Source organism: Rhodnius prolixus, unplaced genomic scaffold, assembly GCF_049639745.1.
Source record: "Rhodnius prolixus isolate KJV_2025 unplaced genomic scaffold, Rpr scaffold_14, whole genome shotgun sequence".
Taxonomy (NCBI): domain Eukaryota; kingdom Metazoa; phylum Arthropoda; class Insecta; order Hemiptera; family Reduviidae; genus Rhodnius; species Rhodnius prolixus.
In genome coordinates this window covers 10787922-10814979 of record NW_027411594.1, presented here as the reverse complement: position 1 = coordinate 10814979, position 27058 = coordinate 10787922, and the positions used below count along the sequence as shown (strand labels likewise).

The following is a 27058-nucleotide window of genomic DNA, read 5'->3' as shown; positions in this document are numbered from 1 at the left end:
CATTTGAATCTCTCAGATTCACTCAACCTTCCTGTTTGCTAACTGTTGTTGATGTACGTGGTGACGTACTATTTTAGACTCCCCACTGTTGTTCATACCCAACTTTCACGTAACAACAAGCTGTACTAGACAAAACATACATTTCAAACGCCAATTACGGTCAAATAAAAGGCCTTTTCACCACTTCTACAACTTCTTAATAATTTGACTGACGGATGTGTGACCGAGGGCCGTTAAGGGCGATCAGGGCAAGGGGAATTTCGCTCGCTCAGCAGGGGGTACAAATAACTCGTCAGGCTATGAATACACTGATTTATTGTTGGTCCCAATACATCAATTAGAAAATCGCATACAAAGAGTTGAGCTCATTAATACAAAACCAAACTAATACTTCCAAAAACATAATTAACAATAGAAATATAAACGAAACTGAAGAAACTATGAGATAACATAAAGTAAGATTAAATAGGCAAATTACAAATTAAATCAACAAGGTTGGGCCCTTATTCTCAAACATTCCATTATTATTACTGTTATTATTATTATTATTATTATTATTATTATTATTATTATTAATACTATCGGTTATCTTTGTTAATTTACACTCTAGCAAATGTACTCCTCCCTCACTACGGCAACAGTTAGCCTCGGCCGGAAGCAATGCGTAAAAATTTATGTTCAATACTCACAGCAAAACAATCCCATCAAACGCATAACACTTGTTTCCTCTCACACACTCTAACTAACTCTGCCGGTGTCTATACACTATACACCACGCGCTCGCTATTCTCTCTCTCTCTCTCACGCGGTACATTGCTCTCGGCCGCTACCAGCCGTGCCGTCAGCAGTTTAACTTAACAATTGCATTTTTTCCTACTAATTATTCAATTATTATTTACAAATTAAATGCTCTCCCTTTACACTTACCCCCCCGTTAAAGTGGGTACTACCGCCTTGCGGAGGACCCACCACTCGCTTGTCACTTCCCAACTCTCCACCGGGCTCTCCGGAGCTTCGCGTCTTCACGCTCGGCGGACGATAGGGAACAAATGGTGCCCCTGCATTCGCTGGTTGGTTGTCTCCAGGGTCTCTCTGTGTCGGTGGGTGCCCTCATGCCACGGCGGTGCAATTCAGCTTGACTGGCTCGAGCAAACTGTATAACCACTCGTTCGACTCCTCCCTCCAGCTCTACGTAAGCTTGAATCTCGTTACCAGCATCCGCCACGCTCACAAGGGGTTCGCCTTCTCTTATAGTTCCTTGAACAGTAGTGTATGGCGAGACGGTCTATGGAGGGAGAAGACCGGAAATCGTGCTGGGCAGATTAATGGACTCCTTCCCCAACAGTGCCTGAGGTCCTCCGTTTTCAGAAACACGAAGCTCTCTCAGTCTACTCCCACCAGTGTGAAGTCGGCCTTAGGTTGTAGCAGCAGGTATAGTCCAGTTATCGGATCCTTCACGGGTATTGGTCCACCCGGTAGTTGTCAAAATATATCTTCCTTTAGTCACCGAGGGTATGTCCACCAAGATGTGAATGTCGTCATGTGTGGAGGCAGCGTCTATCTCAGCGATGTCGTAGTAATGGTACATATCCGCCGGCAGCGGTTCCCGACACGAACCATAGTCTCTCGGATAATATCTGACTGTCTTTATACACTATCCTACTCAGTTCACTTGGGGCCAATAGCCTGCTAACTTTCTCCTGGCTAGGGTGCTGAGGGCACCCTCGAGCGACCGCAATTCCACCTTCGCCTCCAAGGTATTGATCTCAAGATTCCGAAGGAAGTGAGGAAGAGGAGGTGCATGAGGTTAGAGGTGGTTACCCTTAATTCCCTAATGGCTGTGCGGGTGACTCCCATCGTGGTTGTCAAGGCTAGTTGGCTAATTTTGTCATTGGTCCCGGGTCAGCAGCACTCGTCCCTCGTTCGGGGACTCAGCTCCGCTGCTCAACCAAATTCATCCGACCACCGCCCAATAGTTTCCTAAACCGGATTACTTCATCAGTCCTCCCGGCTCCTTTGGGAACGCAACGCGTAGGACGAGCGAGTGCAGGGAAGCCTAGGTGTACCGACTGGGGTGTATGTAGGGTCTCGTATCGTGTCATCTGGGGGTGAGTACGCCGACGGGGAGAGCTCTCCCACGTTCAGCTCAGTGGCTAGTTCTGTCGTCTCCGTTCTGTCATCAGCCCGCTGGTAACCCCGCGGCCTCAAGTTGACCCCTGCATAAAGATCGTCACCTCCTGAGGTGTTAATTTCAGTCTGCTCCTCTTCGATGGATTCTGCAGTTTGTCCAGACTCGGCGTTCCTTGCGCCGTCCCCTGCAACTTCTCCCACGATCCCCGGCGCCCCTTCGAGTGACAACCCTTCGTAAAACAAGTCGTGCGTGTCCTCCGCTCCTAGGTTCTGGCTTAAGGAGGTGGGGACATCTTCCTCCGTGGTTTCTTGGGGGATTCCCTCCACCACCACCGGTTTCAAGCGATTTATATGCACCATCCGAGTGCTTCCGTCGCCCATCGCAATCTCAAATGTCACATCTGTGATACTCCGCTGTACGCGGAAAGGCCCCTCCCACGGCCTGCGGAACTTCTGCGCTTCTCCTCGGCGTCCAGCGGGGTTGTGTAGGTAAACCCATTGCCCTTCCACCAAGCTCCGTACCCGCGCCTTTTTATTATACTGAGCCGCTTGTGCCTCAAAGGCCCGCTCGGTCGTCTCAGCAGCTATCCGGTGTGCTTCCCTTAACCTCCCACGTAATGCCTCTGCATAACTCGTTTCTTGATCTACCTCTTGACGAGGCCTAGGGTCGAGTGTGCTAGGGCGCGGCAGCTCTCGGCCGTAAAGGAGATAATTTGGGGTGAATCCCGTCGCAGAATGTGGCGTACTATTATATGCCATCAATACGTAGGGCACCCATCTGTCCCAGTCTTCCCCATCGCGGCGCACAAAATGCGATAACGCATCTACCAACGTGCGGTGGAACCTCTCCACTCTTCCGTTACTCTGGGGATGATAAGCGGTCGTGAACAACTTCTTTATTCCAAGCGTATCGCAGGCGTCCCTTACCAAGGCCGAGGTGAAATTTCTTCCCTGATCAGTTAGTAGCCGACTAGGAGCTCCATGTCGGACTACCAAGTGGTTCACAAATTTTTGGGCCGTCTCTTGGGCTGTTTGGCTTTTTAGCGGTACTGCTTCGGCGTAGCGCGTTAAATGGTCGATCATCGTAAGGAGGTACATGTTACCCTCCCTTGTTCGTGGTAGGGGTCCCACTATGTCCATGGACACCTGCTCAAAGGGGCGCCCGGCCGCGTATGGTACCTGCAGGGGTACTCGTAACTGCTGGGGCGTCTTCCGTTCCAGGCAACTCCGGCACTTCTCTATATGCCTCTTAGCGTCTTGAGACATAGTTGGCCAATAATAACCTTGCCTCAACAGAGCCAGGGTCCTCTCTAGTCCGGGGTGTCCCGCGAAAGGGGAGTCATGGCACTCCTGTAAAATGGTCTCCCGCATTGGCTCTGGTACCATCAGTTGGTACGGCTCGTTTCCCCCCGCAAATCTATATAATAGTCCGTCCAGATCCATGACGCATTGAGCTGTGTTGGTGTTCTTAAAGTGCACACAGTCCGCGTCGGCTAATTGCAGCGCCCGGATCGTCCCTCTCCCCGAATCCGCTTCCCCGTTTATCGTGGCCACCCGTCGACTCAGCGCATCGGCGTTGGAGTTTTTACGCCCAGGCTTATGAAACACTTCATACTGAAATTCCGCTAGGCGGAGCTGCCATCGAGTTAGACGCGATGATGGGTCTTTCACTGTGAGAAGCCACCGCAGCGCTGCATGGTCCGTGATCAGGTTGAAGGGCCGGCCGTATAAATAACACCTAAAGTGTTTCGTGGCCCAGACGACCGCTAGCATTTCCCGTTCGGTCGTACTATAATTTTGTTCTGCCTTATTCAGTTGGCGACTTGCATAAGCAATGGGCCGTTCCGCCCCGTCTTGTAGCTGAGACAGTACCGCCCCGAGGGCAACTCCTGAAGCGTCAGTAGCTAAAATGAAGGGTAGTGAGAAATCTGGATATGCTAACACCGAATCGCTGCATAGCTCATCCTTTAGGCCCTGAAAGGCTTGTTCCTCTGCCTCTCCCCACTGGAACCGCTGGTCTAGGCGTGTCAGATAAGTTAGGGGTCGGGCTTTTTCCGCAAACCCTGAGATATACCTCCGGTAGTAACCTACTAGCCCTAGAAACGAGCGTAGCTCTCTAACATTGCCAGGAGGGGGAAAGTCCTTCACAGCAGTTACTTTCTCAGGATCCACTTGAACTCCCCTCCGACTCACAACGTGCCCTAAGTAGCAAACCCTTTCCGTAGCGAATTGGCACTTGGCGAGGTTAACCACTAGGTGCGCTTCTCTCAGTTTGCTCAACACCCCACTTAGTCTCTCGGCATGTTCTTCGATCGTCGCGCTATGGATGATCACATCATCCAGATATACAAAGCATGTTACTCCTTTAAGGTCCGCTAATAGCCGGTCCATCAGTAACTGGAACGTAGCAGGAGCCCCCGCCAGGCCGAAAGCCATCCGACGGTACTGATAATGCCCCTCGGGTGTGGAAAATCCGGTTTTTGCCTGGTCCTCCGTAGCTATTTCGATCTGGTGATAGCCCGAGGCCAGATCCAAGGTGCTGAAATAGCGGCTCCTTCCCAGACTTTCTAGCGTCTCATTGATATTTGGTAGCGGATAAACCGGAACCTTCGTTACAGCGTTCAACGCCCGGAAATCGGTACAAAACCGGTACTTCACCGATCCATCGGAGGTCTTTTTCCGTACCAACACCACTGGTGCCGACCATGGACTGTCAGACGGTTCAATTACGCCTTTCGTCAGCATGTCGTCAACCAGCTCCTTCATAGTTTCACGTTGGTGGTATGGCACCCGGTAAGGGCGCTTCGCAATAGGGGTCGCATTTCCCGTATTAATGGTGTGTTTGATTTGGGAAGTACACCCTAGCGAGGATGTGTCCGGGTCCTGAAAAACATCCTCGTACTGGGATAGAACAGTAGCCAAGAGGTCTCGTTCCTCCCCCCGTAAATGGCCTAGCTTGTCCCCAAGGAGCTTTCCCAATCCTTCACGGGCTCTGGGAACCCTGCCACTCTCTTGGCAAACGCCGACCCACTCGCTTCCCTGAGTTTCTATTTCCGTCACCCACCCTAGCCTCTCAGATTTCCCTACCATCACTTCCGTTTGCGATACATTTACCATCCGCACCCACACGGCGCCATCAACTACTTGGCTTATCCCTCTGCCTACGCACCAATCCCGATTGGTCTCTGTTTGGTAGGGTTCTACCAGCACGGTGGCGCCTGAGCGCCAGCCAGAGGCCCTACCACGCACCAACACTTCGCAACGGGGCGGGATAGTTATCTTCTCCGCCGCAACTAGGTATATGTCTCCCGACTCATCTCTCTCTGCCTCGACCTCTGGGAACTCGTTTCTCTCAAATCTGGATTGAGGTTCAGCCTTCCCTACAAGTAACACATTCTCCCGGCCATCCAAGGCCCCTTTCCCCTCATCTCCTTCGAATTCAAGCGTCCGCATATCCAATCTCATCTTCAAAGCTGCCATACCATCGATCCCCAGAATACCATCTCCCTCAACATCTATCTCCGCTATTAAAAACTCCTGGGCGATGGTTTGACCCCGCCACATCAAGTCTAACCGCTGTACTCCCTTGATTCCAACGGGGCTACCCGTCACACCCCGCGCTACCACCCCACTCTCTAACAACGGAACCCCCGGTACTGGTTGCCGCAAGATGGAAACACCCGCCCCCGTATCCACGAGCAAGGTCCTGGTCTCTCCTGAGAGCTTCACCGGGATCCTGATGAATCTGGAGCTGGGAGTGGCAACGTTTATAATCCTGTATCTTGGCCCCGTGGTGGCATCCCTCCCGCAGGTGGGGCTGACTGCGGGAGGAGGGATTTTGGGGCAGCCTCCAAATAGTTGGATTCCCTAACAGCATAGTCTGGTCTCACGGATTCAGGTGTAGCTCTCTTCGGGCACATCCTACAGATGTGCCCCAATTCCCCGCAGGTATAACATTTCACACCCCTCGCTCGTGGTTCTCTCACCCTATCCCTAATACTCGAGCTTTTCCACTCACGAGGGGGCGACTGGTAGGGGCGGGGGCACTCCCGCGCAAAATGCCCCTCTTGTGCACAGTTAAAACATCTCCCCCGGCGCCCATAGCTACTATCCGCGTTTCTTGCTATGGCATATATCCCCCTCTCCAGGGTGAATCTAGCAATGCCGGGCCCGCTTTCCGCCTCTTCAACCAGATGCGCTCGCTTCACAGCTTCCGCCAAGCCTGTGGGGGGATGAAAGCGTAACTGGCGTCCCGGCTCACCCGCGAGGCCCTGGATGAACGCAGCGAGGACCACTCGCTCCATGAAATTGCGCTCCCACTGCTTCTGCTCCCCGCTCCCCGAGTGAGAAGTAGCAAACTCCCCCAATTGCCTACAGCGATCCGCAAACTCTCGGACACCCTCCCCACGACGCTGGGACACTGAGTTGAGCGCGAGTAAGTTTTGCTCAGGGGTACGGTGGTCCTGGAATCTTTCCAGGATGGCTCTCTTGTAGTCCTCAAAGGAGGACACCGCAGCGGAAAATATAGGGTGGCTCGACACAAACACAGCAGCTGCGCCTGTCGTCTTTAGCTTACAGATCAGCCTCTTATCGTGGTCTGTCCAGGCACCACTCTCCGCCACCATCTCTATCTCGTTCAGGAAGTCCTTCGCTGGGGGCGCCCCGGTTTCCCCCGACCATGGCTTGATCAAGACTTGTAAGCCCATCTCCCTCCGCCCGGAATGACCAGTCGATTCACGCTCGCTCGCTAAGGAAGGGCCATCCGTGCCTACCATTGTCCTCAACGTGGTTAACTCCCCCTCCATGCGTAAACGTTCCTCATCTAGGGTCTGTAACTCACGATTGGCTCGGCGTAATTCCTCCACCTCCCTCCTCAGAGCCTCCATGGTAGGGTCCGTTAGTGGCATAGAGATCCCACTTCTGACACCAGAATTGTGACCGAGGGCCGTTAAGGGCGATCAGGGCAAGGGGAATTTCGCTCGCTCAGCAGGGGGTACAAATAACTCGTCAGGCTATGAATACACTGATTTATTGTTGGTCCCAATACATCAATTAGAAAATCGCATACAAAGAGTTGAGCTCATTAATACAAAACCAAACTAATACTTCCAAAAACATAATTAACAATAGAAATATAAACGAAACTGAAGAAACTATGAGATAACATAAAGTAAGATTAAATAGGCAAATTACAAATTAAATCAACAAGGTTGGGCCCTTATTCTCAAACATTCCATTATTATTACTGTTATTATTATTATTATTATTATTATTATTATTATTATTATTAATACTATCGGTTATCTTTGTTAATTTACACTCTAGCAAATGTACTCCTCCCTCACTACGGCAACAGTTAGCCTCGGCCGGAAGCAATGCGTAAAAATTTATGTTCAATACTCACAGCAAAACAATCCCATCAAACGCATAACACTTGTTTCCTCTCACACACTCTAACTAACTCTGCCGGTGTCTATACACTATACACCACGCGCTCGCTATTCTCTCTCTCTCTCTCACGCGGTACATTGCTCTCGGCCGCTACCAGCCGTGCCGTCAGCAGTTTAACTTAACAATTGCATTTTTTCCTACTAATTATTCAATTATTATTTACAAATTAAATGCTCTCCCTTTACAGATGCTTTTAACTGTACTGTGATAAAAATGAAAACATTAGGATTCTTTCGAGTAATTTCCTACTTAAATGAATTCATTACAAAAGTTTATTTTTAAAAACATCGCCTTGGATTTAATATTATTATTTGGTTAATTGTAGTTATTAATTCCAAAATCACTATCACTTGTACGAACAATAATGAGTCTTGTTTACAGTCATTTTTTAAAGACATTTTTTCGAATGTGCGCTACCATGATTTAAGTTGTCCTTTGAATATTCATTGTAGAAGGTGTCTGTCCGGTAGAACGGCGCTTCTGAACCCCTTTATATCAGCCATCATTTTATGTTAGTACAATATCTAACTCTTAGGGACCGGGTTATGTCTAACCTGACTTTTTCAGAATTATATTTACTTCTTAGAGAAATGCGCATCTTTATTTTCTTCATTCGTTTTTTGTACATTTAATAATTTTTTGACTTTTCATGAGTTACATCAGAGATTTCCTAATCACTTGTTTGATCTGTTCTCTTTGCCCAATATTGTGTTCATTTTAAACTTATAACAATCTAGCAGGTTTCAAAATCGGCAAGCTCAAGAGGCGCTTTATTTTTTAGGTCCGAACCAATACTCTCTAACCAAACTTGTCTCTTAACGGTTTTCCTGTTATTTTATGTTTATACCAATATTGTTCTCTGCTTGTGTAGATTACATAAGATTGTTTTAACAAGAAAAAGGACTTCTTGAGCGCGATTTCTTGGACTGGCAGAAGTTTTTCTTTACATAACTTACATTCTCAAACAGCCGAATGTTTCTAATGTGAGTTAGTTTTGACACAGTCAATTTCCTAAAAACCACCTTACTGATTACAAGGGCAGAAAAAAGGTCGGACATTTTATTTGAAAAATAAATTTTGAAATTTGCAGGATCGCCACGGTACTACTAAAGAGCGGAAGGAGAAGTGGTTTTACTTATTCCACCCTGGAACGGTGTGTTTGTGGTTGCTCCCTCTCAATCGCCTCAAAGAGAATGGTGCCACTGTGCAGGAGTCACGCTTTACTCAAACCGATCGTCCTGAATAGCCGTCACGTTCATCTCGCAACCTCCTTCTCACAATTCTCATATTATTTCTACTGAGTGAGCCACGATCTTTTGTCGTGAAAATGGTTTGTGCTTTATATATATATATATTTATATACAGGGTGTCCCAAGCTATATGGATAACGACTTTTTATCGGAAACTAAGATAGCTAGAAAAAAAACTAAAAAATACATGTCCCTTTAGTTTTTTGTTAGAAATCCAAATTTAATTTGTAAATTATTTTCGGTGCTTCCAGAAGCGAGATACAGGCACCAACTTCATTTTTTCAAATAGGGAGGTGTGGTTTTTATTTAAGAAATAGATTCCACTATTTTTTTTTAAAGAAAAATTTACCTGAACGGTTTTTTACTGTGAGCGATATTTTAGAAGTTATGAATGAAAACATGATTCTTATAAAAAATTTCAAAATGATAATATTATAACGGTTTTTTGATTGAATAAGAAGAAAAGTACTATTTTATTATAAATTTTACTCCTCATTAATATTACAGATCATGCACGAAATGGCCTCCATCATTAGAGATGCATAGACATACGCTTCCCAGCCAATTGTCCCTTACTGCCAAAGAAATAGATTCGGCTTTAACCGAGTTACAGGCATCTATTATTCTCTGCTTTAGTTCACCAACAGATGCAATCCCAGCTTGATATTTCCGGATTCATACTTCTAATGTAATGCAGAATCAAAAAAGTTTATGAAATATTTTCCTGAAGTAAAAGAATGTAAAATCTAGATCATTGAATGAAAGTGAAAGAGCACCATTTTATGTACTGGATCACTGTGCTTTTATTGGTGAGGGAGTGGCTTACGTTATCATACGTATCAGCTTCAGTCCGCCTACTTTCCACATCCCGTTCGCCAATGGGATTAGCGAATCGTTTTTGCTGATTATTTCTAGGAAAAATACTATTTAAATTTTTTTTACTAATTTTTCCCCCATAGGTATTTGATAATCTATCGAATAATGCAATAAAAATTGATATCGTAAAAATGTCCAAAATAAACATGTTTTGAACATTATATTTCCAGTTTCATACTTCTAATGTAATGCAGAATCAAAAAAGTTAAGGTAATATTTTCCTGAAGTAAAAGAAAGTAAAATCTAGATCATTGAATGAAAGTGAAAGAGCACCATTTTATGTACTGGATAACTGTGCTTTTATTGGTGAGGGAGTGGCTAACGTTATCATACGTATCAGCTTCAGTACGCCTACTTTCCACATCCCGTTCGCCAATGGGATTAGCGAATCGTTTTTGGTGATTATTTCTAGGAAAAATACTATTTAATTTTTTTTTACTAATTTTTCCCCCATAGGTATTTGATAATCTATCGAATAATGCAATAAAAATTGATATCGTAAAAATGTCCAAAATAAACATGTTTTGAACATTATATTTCCAGTTTCATACTTCTAATGTAATGCAGAATCAAAAAAGTTAAGGTAATATTTTCCTGAAGTAAAAGAAAGTAAAATCTAGATCATTGAATGAAAGTGAGAGCACCATTTTATGTACTGGATAACTGTGCTTTTATTGGTGAGGGAGTGGCTTACGTTATCATACGTATCAGCTTTAGTCCGCCTACTTTCCACATCCCGTTCGCCAATGGGATTAGCGAATCGTTTTTGGTGATTATTTCTAGGAAAAATACTATTTAATTTTTTTTTACTAATTTTTCCCCCATAGGTATTTGATAATCTATCGAATAATGCAATAAAAATTGATATCGTAAAAATGTCCAAAATAAACATGTTTTGAACATTATATTTCCAGTTTCATACTTCTAATGTAATGCAGAATCAAAAAAGTTAAGGTAATATTTTCCTGAAGTAAAAGAAAGTAAAATCTAGATCATTGAATGAAAGTGAGAGCACCATTTTATGTACTGGATAACTGTGCTTTTATTGGTGAGGGAGTGGCTTACGTTATCATACGTCATCAGCTTCAGTCCGCCTACTTTCCACATCCCGTTCGCCAATGGGATTAGCGAATCGTTTTTGGTGATTATTTCTAGGAAAAATACTATTTAATTTTTTTTTACTATTTTTCCCCCATAGGTATTTGATAATCTATTGAATAATGCAATAAAAATTGATATCGTAAAAATGTCCAAAATAAACATGTTTTGAACATTATATTTCCAGTTTCATACTTCTAATGTAATGCAGAATCAAAAAAGTTAAGGTAATATTTTCCTGAAGTAAAAGAAAGTAAAATCTAGATCATTGAATGAAAGTGAGAGCACCATTTTATGTACTGGATAACTGTGCTTTTATTGGTGAGGGAGTGGCTTACGTTATCATACGTCATCAGCTTCAGTCCGCCTACTTTCCACATCCCGTTCGCCAATGGGATTAGCGAATCGTTTTTGGTGATTATTTCTAGGAAAAATACTATTTAATTTTTTTTTACTAATTTTTCCCCCATAGGTATTTGATAATCTATCGAATAATGCAATAAAAATTGATATCGTAAAAATGTCCAAAATAAACATGTTTTGAACATTATATTTCCAGTTTCATACTTCTAATGTAATGCAGAATCAAAAAAGTTAAGGTAATATTTTCCTGAAGTAAAAGAAAGTAAAATCTAGATCATTGAATGAAAGTGAGAGCACCATTTTATGTACTGGATAACTGTGCTTTTATTGGTGAGGGAGTGGCTTACGTTATCATACGTCATCAGCTTCAGTCCGCCTACTTTCCACATCCCGTTCGCCAATGGGATTAGCGAATCGTTTTTGGTGATTATTTCTAGGAAAAATACTATTTAATTTTTTTTTACTATTTTTCCCCCATAGGTATTTGATAATCTATCGAATAATGCAATAAAAATTGATATCGTAAAAATGTCCAAAATAAACATGTTTTGAACATTATATTTCCAGTTTCATACTTCTAATGTAATGCAGAATCAAAAAAGTTAAGGTAATATTTTCCTGAAGTAAAAGAAAGTAAAATCTAGATCATTGAATGAAAGTGAGAGCACCATTTTATGTACTGGATAACTGTGCTTTTATTGGTGAGGGAGTGGCTTACGTTATCATACGTCATCAGCTTCAGTCCGCCTACTTTCCACATCCCGTTCGCCAATGGGATTAGCGAATCGTTTTTGGTGATTATTTCTAGGAAAAATACTATTTAATTTTTTTTTACTATTTTTCCCCTATAGGTATTTGATAATCTATCGAATAATGCAATAAAAATTGATATCGTTAAAATGTCCAAAATAAACATGTTTTGAACATTATAATTCCAGTTTCATACTTCTAATGTAATGCAGAATCAAAAAAGTTAAGGTAATATTTTCCTGAAGTAAAAGAAAGTAAAATCTAGATCATTGAATGAAAGTGAAAGACCACCATTTTATGTACTGGATAACTGTGCTTTTATTGGTGAGGGAGTGGCTTACGTTATCATACGTATCAGCTTCAGTCCGCCTACTTTCCACATCCCGTTCGCCAATGGGATTAGCGAATCGTTTTTGGTGATTATTTCTAGGAAAAATACTATTTAATTTTTTTTTACTATTTTTCCCCTATAGGTATTTGATAATCTATCGAATAATGCAATAAAAATTGATATCGTAAAAATGTCCAAAATAAACATGTTTTGAACATTATATTTCCAGTTTCATACTTCTAATGTAATGCAGAATCAAAAAAGTTAAGGTAATATTTTCCTGAAGTAAAAGAAAGTAAAATCTAGATCATTGAATGAAAGTGAAAGAGCACCATTTTATGTACTGGATAACTGTGCTTTTATTGGTGAGGGAGTGGCTTACGTTATCATACGTATCAGCTTCAGTCCGCCTACTTTCCACATCCCGTTCGCCAATGGGATTAGCGAATCGTTTTTGGTCATTATTTCTAGGAAAAATACTATTTAATTTTTTTTTACTAATTTTTCCCCCAAAGGTATTTGATAATCTATCGAATAATGCAATAAAAATTGATATCGTAAAAATGTCCAAAATAAACATGTTTTGAACATTATATTTCCAGTTTCATACTTCTAATGTAATGCAGAATCAAAAAAGTTAAGGTAATATTTTCCTGAAGTAAAAGAAAGTAAAATCTAGATCATTGAAGGAAAGTGAGAGCACCATTTTATGTACTGGATCACTGTGCTTTTATTGGTGAGGGAGTGGCTTACGTTATCATACGTATCAGCTTCAGTCCGCCTACTTTCCACATCCCGTTCGCCAATGGGATTAGCGAATCGTTTTTGGTGATTATTTCTAGGAAAAATACTATTTAATTTTTTTTTACTATTTTTCCCCCATTGGTATTTGATAATCTATCGAATAATGCAATAAAAATTGATATCGTAAAAATGTCCAAAATAAACATGTTTTGAACATTATATTTCCAGTTTCATACTTCTAATGTACTGCAGAATCAAAAAAGTTAAGGTAATATTTTCCTGAAGTAAAAGAAAGTAAAATCTAGATCATTGAATGAAAGTGAAAGAGCACCATTTTATGTACTGGATAACTGTGCTTTTATTGGTGAGGGAGTGGCTTACGTTATCATACGTCATCAGCTTCAGCCCGCCTACATCACACATCCCGTTCGCCAATGGGATTAGCGAATCGTTTTTGGTGATTATTTCTAGGAAAAATACTATTTAAATTTTTTTTACTAATTTTTCTCCCATAGGCAACAATCTATTTCTTTGGCAGTAAGGGACAATTGGCAGAGAAGAGTATGTCTATGCATCTCTAATGGTGGAGGCTATTTCGAGCATGATCTGTAATATTAATGAGTACAATTTATAATAAAATAGTACTTTTCTTTTTAGGCGGCACGGTAGCCGAGCGGTTTAAGAGGCGAGACCTGCAAAGCTAATATGCATTATGGTATTGGGTTCGATTCCCGGTCTTGGCCTTGGATTTTATTTAATGGTTAAATGAGAAATAGTAAAGTACATTTGCTATACGCCTTCGTCCACGACACCTAATAAATGGTAGTTGGACGTTAAGCCCCGCCTGAAATAATAGGCGATTACTTTACTTTTAGTACTTTTCTTCTTATTCAAACAAAAAACCGTTATAATATTATCATTTTGAAATTTCTTATAAGAATCATGTTTTCATTCATAACTTGTAAAATATCGCTCACAGAAAAAAACCGTTCAGGTAAATTTTTCTTTAAAAAAAATAGTGGAATCTATTTCTGAAATAAAAACCACACCTCCCTATTTGAAAAAATGAAGTTGGTGCCTGTATCTCGCTTCTGGAAGCACCGAAAAAAATTTACAAATTAAATTTGGATTTATAACAAAAAACTAAGGGGACATGTATTTTTTAGTTTTTTTTCTAGCTATCTTAGTTTCCGAGAAAAAGTCGTTATCCATATAGTTTGGGTCAGCCTGTATATACATGTGTGTGTGTAGGCGTGATTGATAATTCTTGAGGTGCCGGAACATTTGAAGTATCAATATTTGTGATACTCTAGCTAGACTGTAGCAAGCTAGAGCACTAGAGAGCGGAAATAACGTGCTAAATAGACTATTTTGTTAAGAAGATGGCTGACGATGAATATGATATCGAATTGCACTTTATTGCAATTGCGAAACCAGCTCAGTACTGCTACCAGTCTTAAAAAGGCCAGTTTAAATCACTAAATATTTTTTTTGGATGGCCTTCCAGAGGTGTAAAACTTTTGAGGCAGATTGTTGGTGGGTGGGGGTGGGTGGCAAATATTCGAACTAATCTTGTGCGAATGCACTAACGTCTGAGGTCGGGCCTTCTCAATGAACAGTGTAACCTGATGATCGTTGGGTATAACTTGGTTCTCCAAGTCTCTCCTGTCCGTCTTCAGAGCGGCCTTCCTCCGGTCCAAGCTGGCACTAACCAAGGCACACAACATCAGCACTCCTAGACAGCATCGTCTGCCCATCTGCAAACACATTACACATTTATGCTCAATCTCTTATATGAATCTGGCGCCGACTCCAGTCAACTTTAAGTACTTAAAGTTCTTGCTTACACTTTTTTTAAACTATGCATTTTTAATTAATCACCCTATTCTATAGGTACAGAATAATAAAGTAGTACTCGTGATGGTAAGTAATACTCGCGTTGCTAGCTTCCAAGCGACAGATTAAATTTTTATAAAGCTTACAGCGAATTCGTATTGATAAGGAAATAATTGTTAATATTAATTCAAATATTAAAGAAAACGATTCCAAAAAAAGTTCGCGACGAATTTCTAACCTCAGTTCGATACATTAATGGTAGTTGTCAAACTAAGAGTTGGCTTTATGTTGACCTAGCGTGACCTCTTAACCCTGGGCTGCACAACCTACTTTTCAAGTCGGAGGGTTAATTTGTACACAAGGGTGGCGCAAAACCGTTGTTATATATGCTTATTTCTAATTATTATATAATTTATTTTATAATAAAATTACTGATTATTATTGTGAGTAAAATGATGATGTTTTTACAAATTCTCTTACAAATTGATTACCGATGTCAGTTAGAGCGACTTATAGTAGAAGATTATTTAGATTCAGAGGTAATCATTACAGTTTGGATGAGGCCGAACTACTGTTCACTACTGTACAATTGGAGAAGAGCAAGCCAAGAAGAAGTAAACAATAGATTATATCAAAGCAAAAATCGGGGCCAGATTCGATTTCCATTCACATCCCCCTCATGAGTTAAATCACTTGTTTTCTGATTGCCTTCCGGATAACACGAACTTCAATATGAAACAACCTTCTTGTAGCATTGATTCAGAAGGATGTCCTCGTGAAATACCTATTTCCACCGATTGAGCTCCCTAAGTAATCAATTTTATCAGGAGAGAATTTCTAGAACTCCGCTTGTGGAATGTCAATGTATTAACAGGTGTGCATGCAATCGTTTATTGCCAACAGTCAGTCCAACATTGTTCACTTCCTTCAACAAAAAAGATATTTTATTTTAGATCTAAGTTTAATCATTTGCATATAATCTTATTTCTTTCGTTAATTTTCCATGCTACTTTTATTTTATTAATTTGTCTAAACTCTAGAGGGAGGGGGAGGGAGGCAGCCTCTGGCAATTTACAATGCGCTCCGATGAGGAAAGTTCTCGAGCAAACCTTTTCTCTATAATTTCTCTGCTGTGACTTCCCAAAAATTATAAAAAGTTATAAATCTAGAAGAGTTAAATAAAATTCCGTTTTTGAGAAAATCCCAAAAACTAAAAAGGAAATCCATTCAGTGAAGTAACACTTCTGATCGATTTCAGATGTGCGCTGCAGGCTGTGAGACAGAAATCCTCTAAAATGTTCAGGCAAAACAGAGAAGGACAGGTAAAAAAGAAGGTTGCTCAGGGAAAGGCTAAGAGAAAGGCAGTATGGAGATAATTGAGAAAGAAAAGGAAACCATAAAAGAAAGGGATTAGTGGGCTAGATAGAATGAAGGGTTACAGACTTCACGGCGCAAGAAGAAGGCAAAGAAAGTGATTTCGGGTTTCTCACTAATTGTATTAAGATTCATGGCAGGATGACGATGTTGTTACGCTCGTTGGGAACAGCAGCTGTTTGGAGGGGCCCGCCAAATTAAATTGTTCACCTACTGAAGGTAGCGCTTGAAAGGTAAAGATACTCTCCGACTTCCAAGTCGAATGGCCTGAACGTAACAAATAAGTGGAAGAAAGTATCGTTTTTAAAGTTAGACTTGTCTTTCGTCTTGTTAGTTCGAAAAGAATGATGTTGGTAGTGTAACGTTGGTAAGGGTTGCTGCATCGTTGGAGGTTGGTAGTAATGTTGGTAAGGGTTGCTGCATCGTTGGAGGTATAAAATCCGCCTGATTAAGAAGGAGTTCTCCTCCCCACCTCTTGCCGCAAAGGATAGGAAATAAAAATAAATAGGGACAAAAAAAGAAAATGTATTCTTTATAACGGGTTGGGTATGTTAACAGATCGTGCGCTGGCCACTCCTGGGTGGTTCCGGCGCAATATAATCTCTTGTGCCTGGCGAACCCGCGTTATTGGGCAGTACCAACTTTATGAGCCACAAAGAACGCTTCAAGATATTTTTTTCACTCTAGACCAACTTCATTTTTAAAAACCTGCTCTTTAATTTCGTACTTTAAACTTAATAGCTGATGTTCATAATGCCGGCCATCTGTATGCATCAAACTTGAGTAGATTAAGCAATTCCATTTTTAAGTTTTTATTTTATTTCCTTGAGTGGGGGTTCCCCATTCTCGTCTATATACTTACCATTGAAGAGCTAGTCGAGTCTCACAGAGCCCGCACGGAAACGTGCCCACTTAAATGACTAAATCTGCAGCTACACACTCACACACACACACTCTTGGTTCTAGTCCAGGTTAAGGAAGTGTTTATTTTATTTCCTTGAGTGGGGGTTCCCCATTCTCGTCTATATACTTACCATTGAAGAGCCAGTCGAGTCTCACAGAGCCCGCACGGAAACGTGCCCACTTAAATGACTAAATCTGCAGCTACACACTCACACACACACACTCTTGGTTCTAGTCCAGGTTAAGGAAGTGTTTATTTTATTTCCTTGAGTGGGGGTTCCCCATTCTCGTCTATATACTTACCATTGAAGAGCTAGTCGAGTCTCACAGAGCCCGCACGGAAACGTGCCCACTTAAATGACTAAATCTGCAGCTACACACTCACACACACACTCTTGGTTCTAGTCCAGGTTAAGGAAGTGTTTATTTTTTTTTTTTATTCTATTTTTAATGTATAATCTGATTTAAAGTGTTTTCATTAAACACACTGCTTTAAATAGAATTACTATCAATTTTTCTATTAGGCTGAAAAGAAAATTAAATTTTAAAAAGTAAATTATAGCCTTTTAATCCGCTTTAATTCTAGTTTTTAAACTGGAAGATATTAGGTAAGGAACTTATGTTACATCACGAAAGATCCATACCAACTCTAGCCAGTCAGCTCCTTTCAGCTACAGCTGGTTATTTATGTTAGCTAATGTAGTTATAGAATTTAAATTGAAACAGTTCAAAAGGAAATAGAAACCATTTTGTCCCGATGCTCTTTGAATAAAATTTGGACATGTTTAACCAAACAAAGTAATGTTCCATTGATGGTTTCTCTTCTGAGCAAAGTAATAGAAACCATTTTGTCCCGATGCTCTTTGAATAAAATTTGGACATGTTTAACAAAACAAAGTAATGTTCCATTGATGGTTTCTCTTATGAGCAAAGTAATTCCTGAGATAGTTAAACAATCCTAAACTGTTCATCCAACCATCGAATGCTGGTAAGTACACTTTCAACTGTTTCAGGTAATTGCCAGTTTTGTATATCGCAGTCCAGTACTTTTGCATAAATTTATATTTCCATCAGTTTCTCTACCATGGGATTTTTTTTTAGTATTTCTGCGCATTTGTGACGTCAGATTGATAGTATAGTTAAGAGGCAAGCGTACTCACTAATTGACTCACATAAGACCAGGAAATACTTGAGAAAATAAATTTGAAGAAACTCTGTAGCGTAGTAATAATAATTGCCGATAGAGTAAGCTATGCACAGTTCTGAGTTTGATTGGTCAGAAATTATTGACAAAAATGATTCAAAGGCTCAGTTGACAAGGGTGCTACGGTTCAGGCGAAGCTAGTGACCCCAGAGTGAAGAGGTGGCGCGAAGTAAGTGACTTTAATGCCTTTCTTTAAATGCTTGCACGTGTTATGGTATTGTCGGGGTGACCAACCAAGTTACATCTCGACTAACACCAACATACGCTTACTAACAAATCGATCCTTCTAATCGTTTTGAATGGGCCACGTCCTCAACTGTTTGATCACTTGTCTAGTTCGTCACGCTCACTGACTTCATACTGCAACCTTCCAAGCTCCTTATTGTCTCAATATTAATGACTGTGCATCTCTTTCCTCTTGTTTTTAGTAAACAAGCAGAGGTTGGCTAACCTATACACCAGCTGTTTCTGCATATCATTGCCGTAGCAGCCGCCACAACAAAACGTTTACATTACGAAAACAAAATTTACTTAGAATTTCCTATTACCCCAACATACCAACCAAAACATTGTAATTTAATCTTACAGATACACAATATTTCCTGCTACAATTTCCTCAACACAGTATAGAATAAGTGATAACTCTGGAAATTGTCAATCAATGGAAAGAAGGAAAAGTCCTTTTATTAAGAAGAAAAAGCAAAATATTCATATTAACGATTCTGGTCTTTCCATCTTTCTAAGCTTGTCCACATTCATCAGGCGTTTTTCAATAATTTCTACCAACTTTGTGACTATTGGTATTTATAGTTGAATTTGCAGATAGATTAACGTATGTGTGGACAGATAGACACAGATACAAAATAATCAGTCACAACCACCTTTTTGTCTCAGAGGACCTGAAAACTGATTCTTCTAGAGAAAGCCCATAATTGAAGATTAGTGAGATAGCAGCACCTTTTCTAGCAGACATGTCAAAACATGCTTTTCTCTAGAAGTCTCAATTTTTCAAAATCTTAGTACTTTTGAAACTTTGTCGATTATAATTGGAGAGCGAGTGTTTCCGATGGACTCTCAATCTAGAGTGAACAGTGAAAGAGAATTGGCCCAAAATAGTGACATCATGAAGGAATGAGTCAGTTTTAAAGTTTACGTTGAGTAGGGAAGATAAAGGGAGCTGAGTAAAGGTTATATCCAATAGAAAAGCACTTTGACATGAAGGGTTTTTAAACTGGGCTAAATATAGCGGAGTGAGTCAGGCTGGTTGACTAGTGGTAGCCAGTCTGGAGGTTATCCTCTGACGCACATCTCTTAAATAATTAATCTGAATTGTATGCTTATGAATTAGTGGACAGACAGTCACTGTGATGATGCTAAAAAAACGAAACTGGATACAGGCGAGAGTCTGTGATGGACTGAGTGTGCTCAGGCTAGTTGCAAGCAGAGCAGTTTTGTAGCAGGTTATGAACCACATTACCTTCTAATATTTATACTAGTCTCTCTGCGAGCTGCAGGGAGCCAGCGATACTTCGCCATTATTTAGACGCAATTTGTTCCAGGCTTCTCCTCCGGTCCACTTAGCTTTGTGCTGCTGATCTATGTAACTGCTATTGCATGAATGTACTGCCTATCAATTTTGAGGCTTTGGACTCAAGCAAAGTTGACTATATCTAAAGAGATTCGATTCAAATATCCAAAACCACCCCTTTAACAAGTTGAGTTACATTGTGGCACAAAATTCTTATTTAATAGGTGAAATAAACTTTAGGCATATTTGAATTTCAAAACACATTGGGCACACTGAAGATTGATCCTTTCAATGAACCATAATAACTTTATTCTCCATTTTTATTGTTTTCGTCTATAGAAAGTTATTAAACCCCAAAGCTAGACATCGAATATTTTGGTTTGGAGTCGAAAAATGAAGTCATTTTCAAATTAACTTATTTAAAGAATACGATGCGAAGAAGTGCACTTTCTGACCAGTAAGTAACGTGTGCAATGAAGTGGTTACAGAGATTTGTTTCCGTGAATCCGATATTTACGGCGAGACATCCCTTTAAAGCTTTCTTGATCTTCAAACTCTCCACTCTAGGAGCAACCTCAATCACATTATATTTTCAAATTAGTTCTCTATTCTCCATAGATCTTTTCTGTTCTATTGACCCCCACATTCCTCCCGCTAGTACCAGACAGTTACTCCAGCTAATACCAAATTCTTCAATTTAATACCTCAGACAAATTCTATCTTTTCGATACACCAAACAGTTTAAAACTTGTGAGTTTTATTTCGTATAGCTAACTATCCCATATAGCGATGCTCTAAGTAAGAGATGAAATATGACCATAATCCTTTCTTGTCGCCTCTTTAATCGTCTTGCTGTTAATGTAAAAATCGCCTGCCTTCCTCTACTGCCCCCCCTATTCATTGATGTATTGCAGGAAAGTGTAGGAGTTAATTTTTTAATTGGACTTAACTCAAAAATAAAATAAAATTTCCGGGCATGGCGGGAGCATTAAGTTGCTTGAGATGTCTTTTTGACGTAGGATGGCAGAAGTTTATTGAAGTAGTTGGAGCAATTTGGAAGAGAATGTCAGAGTTGGGAAATAAGGAGAGCAACTGAGCTGGCTGGTACGAGCCAGACTGTGTTGCCATGGAGATTTGTAAACAGAGAGTAAGAGCGTGCCCCCTTAGACTGTGGCCAGTTTGTTTGGTCTGCCCGTTAGACTTCAAGGTCTTCCAAGCAAAAAATATCTAGTTCATTCAAAAATCATTTATCTGCTAACGAGTATCGATAGCGAAGGTCCGGCCAGATATTAGTATGACATTTTTTAAATTATCGATAACTTGTCTCCTTAGACGTCACTTAAAAATTGAAATGTACAACTGATTTGCCACAGTACTTGCAAAAAGTTCAAGAAATAGTTAATTTTAATGGATAATTATTGCGATCAGAAATTCTCGATCCTACCCTGAGTTCAAATTTGAGCCCGAAAAAGCGCTGTCTGTGTGTGTTACTCTCCCGACTTCTAAATAGGTAGTGAGTAGTGTCGAGCAAATTATTTACCTGGCGTGGACATGCCTGATGAAACTGTGATATTTCATTAAAATAGACAATAAGCTGCAAATACATATACGCAAGATCAAAATAGTTTTTCTGCAATGTAATCGTTATTTCGGCAATTTATAATAGTGTTTATTTTTATTAGGGGTTTATAACCAGCTAAATTTTTTTACACTTTTACAATCTTTTATAAAAATTAGAGTACAATACATATTTAGAGAAAGCTAGATTTTTTACTTTAAAATAGCCCCCTTAAAGATCTTATTAGTTATAAGTAATTTAGATTAGAAACATATTCTCATTACTTGAGAAATAAAACCGAGAAAGAGCGCTCCTTAGTCATCTTATTGCTGGAGCTCACTAGCTGGAGCTGATTTGTATAAATTGGCGCAATATTATTACAAACTGAGTGAAATATTCCAACATAAAGCCCGGCCTTAAGCAGTTTGAAGATCGGACGTACCACTTTAGCGAATTGTTTCTGAGATTTAGTAAATATTGCTCCTAAAACCTCTTATTAACACGTTGGCCAATCACGTTTACTTGGATAATGTTTCGGAAGCTAATTGGCTTTCAGGCAATTTCTGAGTAAAGGATGGAAGCAGCTTCCTCAAATATCTCTTTTCAGGTCGTTCTCAAGTTTTGCAATCTACATACCTAAAGGGAAAATTCAATTCCAAGTTATAAAAAAAAGTTGGAACTTGGAGGATTGACTAAGTGTTCAAAGCAGATTTATTTGGTTTCCCAGGACCTCAAGGTGTCTTTCCAGGATTAACTCAATTTGGAAAATTTGACCCAGCAAAAGAAAGTAAAAATGTACCTTTGCCGGAAAATTCTAAATACTTACGGTATAGTTTTTCATTCAGTGACTTTAACCAGAGTGCGCAACTAGCTTACCAACACTCTGAATCCAGTTCGTAAGAAACATTTTCAAATAAAACTAATTTTAAAAATCTAAGACCCTGGGCAATTCACTTTGTTTTTTAACAAGATGGATTTTTATACATTAAAGGGTAAATTCATTTTTTATTTATTATCCATTAAGATCTAAAATGAAAGTCTGACAGCAATAGAAATGGCTTGACTATGTTTGGATAAACTCAAGTAGAGATAACACAATTACCAGCACAAACAGCCAAGCCAGATAATTTTGCGCAATGTTTTAAAAAAATCATCTAAATTAGAGAGAGTTACACTTCACAAAACAGTAGAAACGAACAAAAATTCTCTGAAATACGTAAATAACAAATAATACGAAATTTATTTAAATCTTATAAAAATAATAATCATGCAAAGTAGATTAGGCTTCAAGTAAAACAAGAGTTCAAAGGAGACGGATCCAGAAGTTTATAAAATTAGAAAACTGGTGAAAAACTAACTGATTAAGCCATAAAATAATTCTTTAGAATGATTACTATCGATTAGGTTATACGATATTACCATTAGCCAGAACTACATATATTAATATAATATAAATTATGGCAAATTAATGAGCGGAGGGTAGTAGGTGGAGGTATTTATTAATTGAATTAAGAGATAAGAAAAATGCAAACTTGCAAACTTAACTGCAAATTTGAATGCATTGACGCAGAATACAAACGACCACCTTACAAGGCGAATGTACGAGTACATGTAACAAACACTACCTCTCGAATATGTTTGGCAACTTCCTCTCATTACTTAAGTGAACACTTGAATTGTAAAAAAAGGAAATTGGAAAATATTTTATAATGTTTAGTCTTTTGTTCTATTCTAAGGATATGAAGTTCAGAGAAAATCTGGTAGCCATTTTCTATAAAGTAAAAGGAAAAAAAGACTTTTCCGACTCAAGGGTGTATTAAGGGCTGATCTGGAAGCGCCCAAACAGACATTTCCTGTTTTGCAGTTATGATGTGCAAGCACACAGAATAATTCTTGGTAAACGCACAGGACTGTAGGCGCTTCGAATCAAGTGCTAACGGCGAACGTTAGAAAGTACCAACTTCCAGCTTCACCGGCCAGGTGATGTCGCAGAATGCTGGCTTCCGGCAGGGAAAGAGCAGACACCCGACTGCTGACCAATCAAAGCTGCTGTAGCCGAACGGAGACCCTGTAGTTAAGGAAACAGAAACAATCAGAGACATGGTTATCTAACCTCCCCGTCAGACTGGTTGACCAAGCAGTTTGTATTGTTATTCGCTAAGTCCCGCTTCCATACAACTCGCTGCATCAGCATTCTGCCAAATCCGCAAAATTGAGTTATACTAGGAAGTTCTTAGTTCTCTGAGTTTTGTTTTCAATACTGCAGTTAGCATCATCGCATCCGACACCGCCATTCAGCAAAAGACACATCAAGCGGGAGTACGATTTTATTGTTTGTGAATGGATGTGATGCAATTCTTGTAATTTTCTGGGAGCAATGCCTTTTTCTCCAAGTAGGAAACCTACTGAGGTGATCGCCTACACTACAATTAAAGTATCTCAAACCAGGAATTAGTACTTAGAGAGTTGAGGCAAGCCTGGCCCATTCTCGAAAGTGCTCTTAAAAAGATATTTTGTTGGAAAATGCTTTAACTTAAAGGAATGGAAAGAAGCGTGGAGAGGATGTCTGGGTAATCTGTGGACTTAGTGTCTCCGCTTGTTGTCTTTGTATTTTTAATTTATGATAATTATTTTTTCGGTTTACTTCATGTTTAAATCAATAACAACAACAACAACAACAAGGACCACATGTCAAGGAGTGTAACAGTTGATACACATGGAACCTGGATCTGATAAAATACAGAACTTGAATAGAAGACGGCTCACTGTAGAGCAACATTCAGTAAAATTCTAATTTAGAGAAACAATTATTAATTTTTTTGGAAAAATACATGAGCAATTGTCTTTGGAAATGAAATGAAAATTAATTTTCTGCCCAGCTCCTTGAAGAAAGAGTAATTGTTGCTTTTTCTTTCAACTTGTAATAAAGAACTCTGAAAAATAGAAAATCTCTTTCCATAATCATCTAGAACCTCTTTCATATGAACGCTAAAACATTGTTATTATCTATTACACACGTGTCAAAAATTATTCTCCACATTTATTCTTTGGCTAGAAGTTCTGGATATTTTAGGGCATTAGACGTAGGTTGCAGTTGTCCGTAACTCCTTATTTCCTTACAGGAGAGTTCCAATTGGAACTATAAATTGTAACTCCCCTTAATAAACAGATGATTTTCAGTTTTTAAAATCCACAAATACCCTATTTATAAGTTTATTTTGGTAGAACGTTGGGTAGAGGTTCATTGCTTATATTAATTACTTCAAGGAATTCTGATACTCTACTTCAGTGTCTCTTCAGACTACATGTAATTAAAGACGTGGAAATAATCTGAAAACTTTAACGAACTACTACCTCAGCAAAATAATTAAAAAGCAAGAAAGTGTGAAACGAACGGATTTCCTGACTGGAGGGTAATCAGAATATCTAATACAGTTAGTCAATTCAAAGTGAGTCCCTCCGAGAGATTAGTTTCTTGTCTTCAAGCATTCGCAAAGGAAGGAAATTGCGCCTTTGGGGGGGGGGGCCGGAAAAACACTAACTTTTGATGTAGGCTCAGGCTTTCTTTATTCTTTCAGCAGCCACCTCGATTTTGCCAATAAGTGCGTTTATGTTCGCTAAAAAATAGTCATGAAAAAGAAATATATAAGCGAAATTTTCTTTTTCGAAAGACGATTTGTGTTGTCCCTGCTTTACAGCTACCAGGATGCACATCTACTTGTGTTCCATATTTAAAGGAAATAGTGGTGACGTTGTCAAGAAAATAGTGGTGACGTTGTCAAGAAAATAGTGGTGACGTTGTCAAGAAAATCCCCCCCAAAAAAGATTCAGCATTTCCGCTTAGCTGATTTGAGTTATGGAAAATAAAAATTGAAAACTGCCCAGCTGGCCGTAAAACAACATCCCATTTGACGTTCAAATCTTCTACGACTGCGTTCAACCGCAATTTTTCTTTTCTGAGTTATACATCTAAATATAACTTTGTGCATGCCATCCCTTAATTGCATTTTCTCTTGGCCCAATTCACCAAATGAACTTTTCATGAAGTAATTTGTACGAAAAATAGTTGACAAATTCAAAATTTATTGAGTGTAGAGACACGCGCGATTCGCACTCTCTGATTTTTTCATAAGATTTCTTTTTTATCAAAAAAAAAAAAACAATTTAATTACATATTGAATCCATAGTTCTACTTCCGCTCTTAAATTGAAATGACGTTTGAGGTTACCCCCCCCCCCCACCAATCTTCTAAAACACCCTTAAAAAAACATTTTCTTGAAAAAATCTTCCATATGAAAGTTTTAGGCCTTAAGTTCAGAAATAAAAAAAATATTTTCACTAAATTCAACTTGCGATACAGAATGTTAGCGAATATAGCTGCTTTGTTTTAAAGAATTTTAAGCGATCCAATAATTTCCACGAATTGCAGAAAGAGGAAGTGAACTGTCTGCCGGAACAGGCCCCCCTCTCGAAATTTGAGCCCAAAATATAATGTTTCTACTTCCTGTGATCATTAGTTTTTGAGATATTTAGCTCACGCTCAGAGGTTATTTTTTATTTGGGCTTAAGCGCAGGTTAATTTCTGCTGCAAACTCATATCGATAATTTGATTCGATCACAATACTTTTTCCAGAATAGTTTGAGAAAGAGAAACATATGTAATTGTACTTACGTTTATTGGATTCAAACTTGGAAAAACACCGATCACTGCAGATTCAATGAAGGTTAAAAGTTCATTTTCAAATCGGATGAAGATGCAAATATTTAAAATTTAAAGGAAATATTTAAATTAAAAATTAGTTAGATTGATTAGAGTAAGTTGGTAGGTTGTTAGGAGGGCGCGACTGGGTTGAGCGAGAGGGATGAATAGTTGCGGCGGACGCGGGTGTTGGGTGACTGGAGGCAGAGTCTCTCACCTGCAGCCCCTCTAGCTCGCGCATGCGCGCAATCACAATACACAATCATAATTATTGTACCTGAGAGGAGCCTCCTGTATCAGATTGGCCTCCCACTCAGGTAATTTAGGCACTCAATTCCGCTGTTTGGCCCTCGGATGCAGCAACCACTGCGCGCTTCCTTTTTTTACTTTAGACCCACAACCTTTCACTGCTCTCCTTTCCACTTAATCAACTCAATTTTAATGATATGACCTTGTGCTATTGTCATTGGCACTTCATTCTAATAGAGTACTATTGAGAAGTATTTCCTTTCTATTAATAACGGTTGGCTAACCTGACAATTTAAGATCAGTTTCCATCAGAAATGTAAGTTCTAAGAGTAGTTAATTCTAGTATTTGACAAAAGGAGTGTGTATGTACACCCCAGCTCAAAAAAGTAAACTCACAGGAAGCTCAGACTCGATTTTTCGTTTAAGTAGCTCCATGGAGGAATCTGATGGTAACTTGTACAGGGAACGCAAGTATCACTTTTAGAAATGGTAGGGGCTTGGCACTTTATTGAATGGTTTTTCACTTCATTGAGATTCTCTCAAGCTCCGAATGGAAGAGATTAACTGAGAAGTAAGCGTACTGGATTCCACCCGGAGATCCCGAGTTCGAATCCAGCAGATGGCCTTTTTTTTCCTTCCAACGGCTTCCATTACAGTGTTGTCTATAATGAGAGAATGCTCTCCAGAGTTCTGCAGAACATTAAAAAAGTTCCG

General features: G+C 39.9%; 1 protein-coding gene across 2 annotated transcripts in view; it reads right to left on the bottom strand.

Annotated features, from left to right (window-relative positions):
* nord (neuron derived neurotrophic factor nord) overlaps positions 1 to 26287 on the bottom strand; it is a 44876-nt gene extending 18589 nt beyond the window's left edge. For both annotated transcript variants that reach the window (XM_074123649.1, XM_074123650.1), the window contains exons 1-2: positions 26069 to 26287; positions 14584 to 14750 (exon numbers count right to left, since the gene is read on the bottom strand). In XM_074123649.1, coding sequence (XP_073979750.1) covers positions 14584 to 14750 — 167 coding nt within the window. In that variant the 5' untranslated portion in view covers positions 26069 to 26287. The remainder of the gene's footprint in view (positions 1 to 14583; positions 14751 to 26068) is intronic.
* Positions 26288 to 27058: the final 771 nt, after the last annotated feature.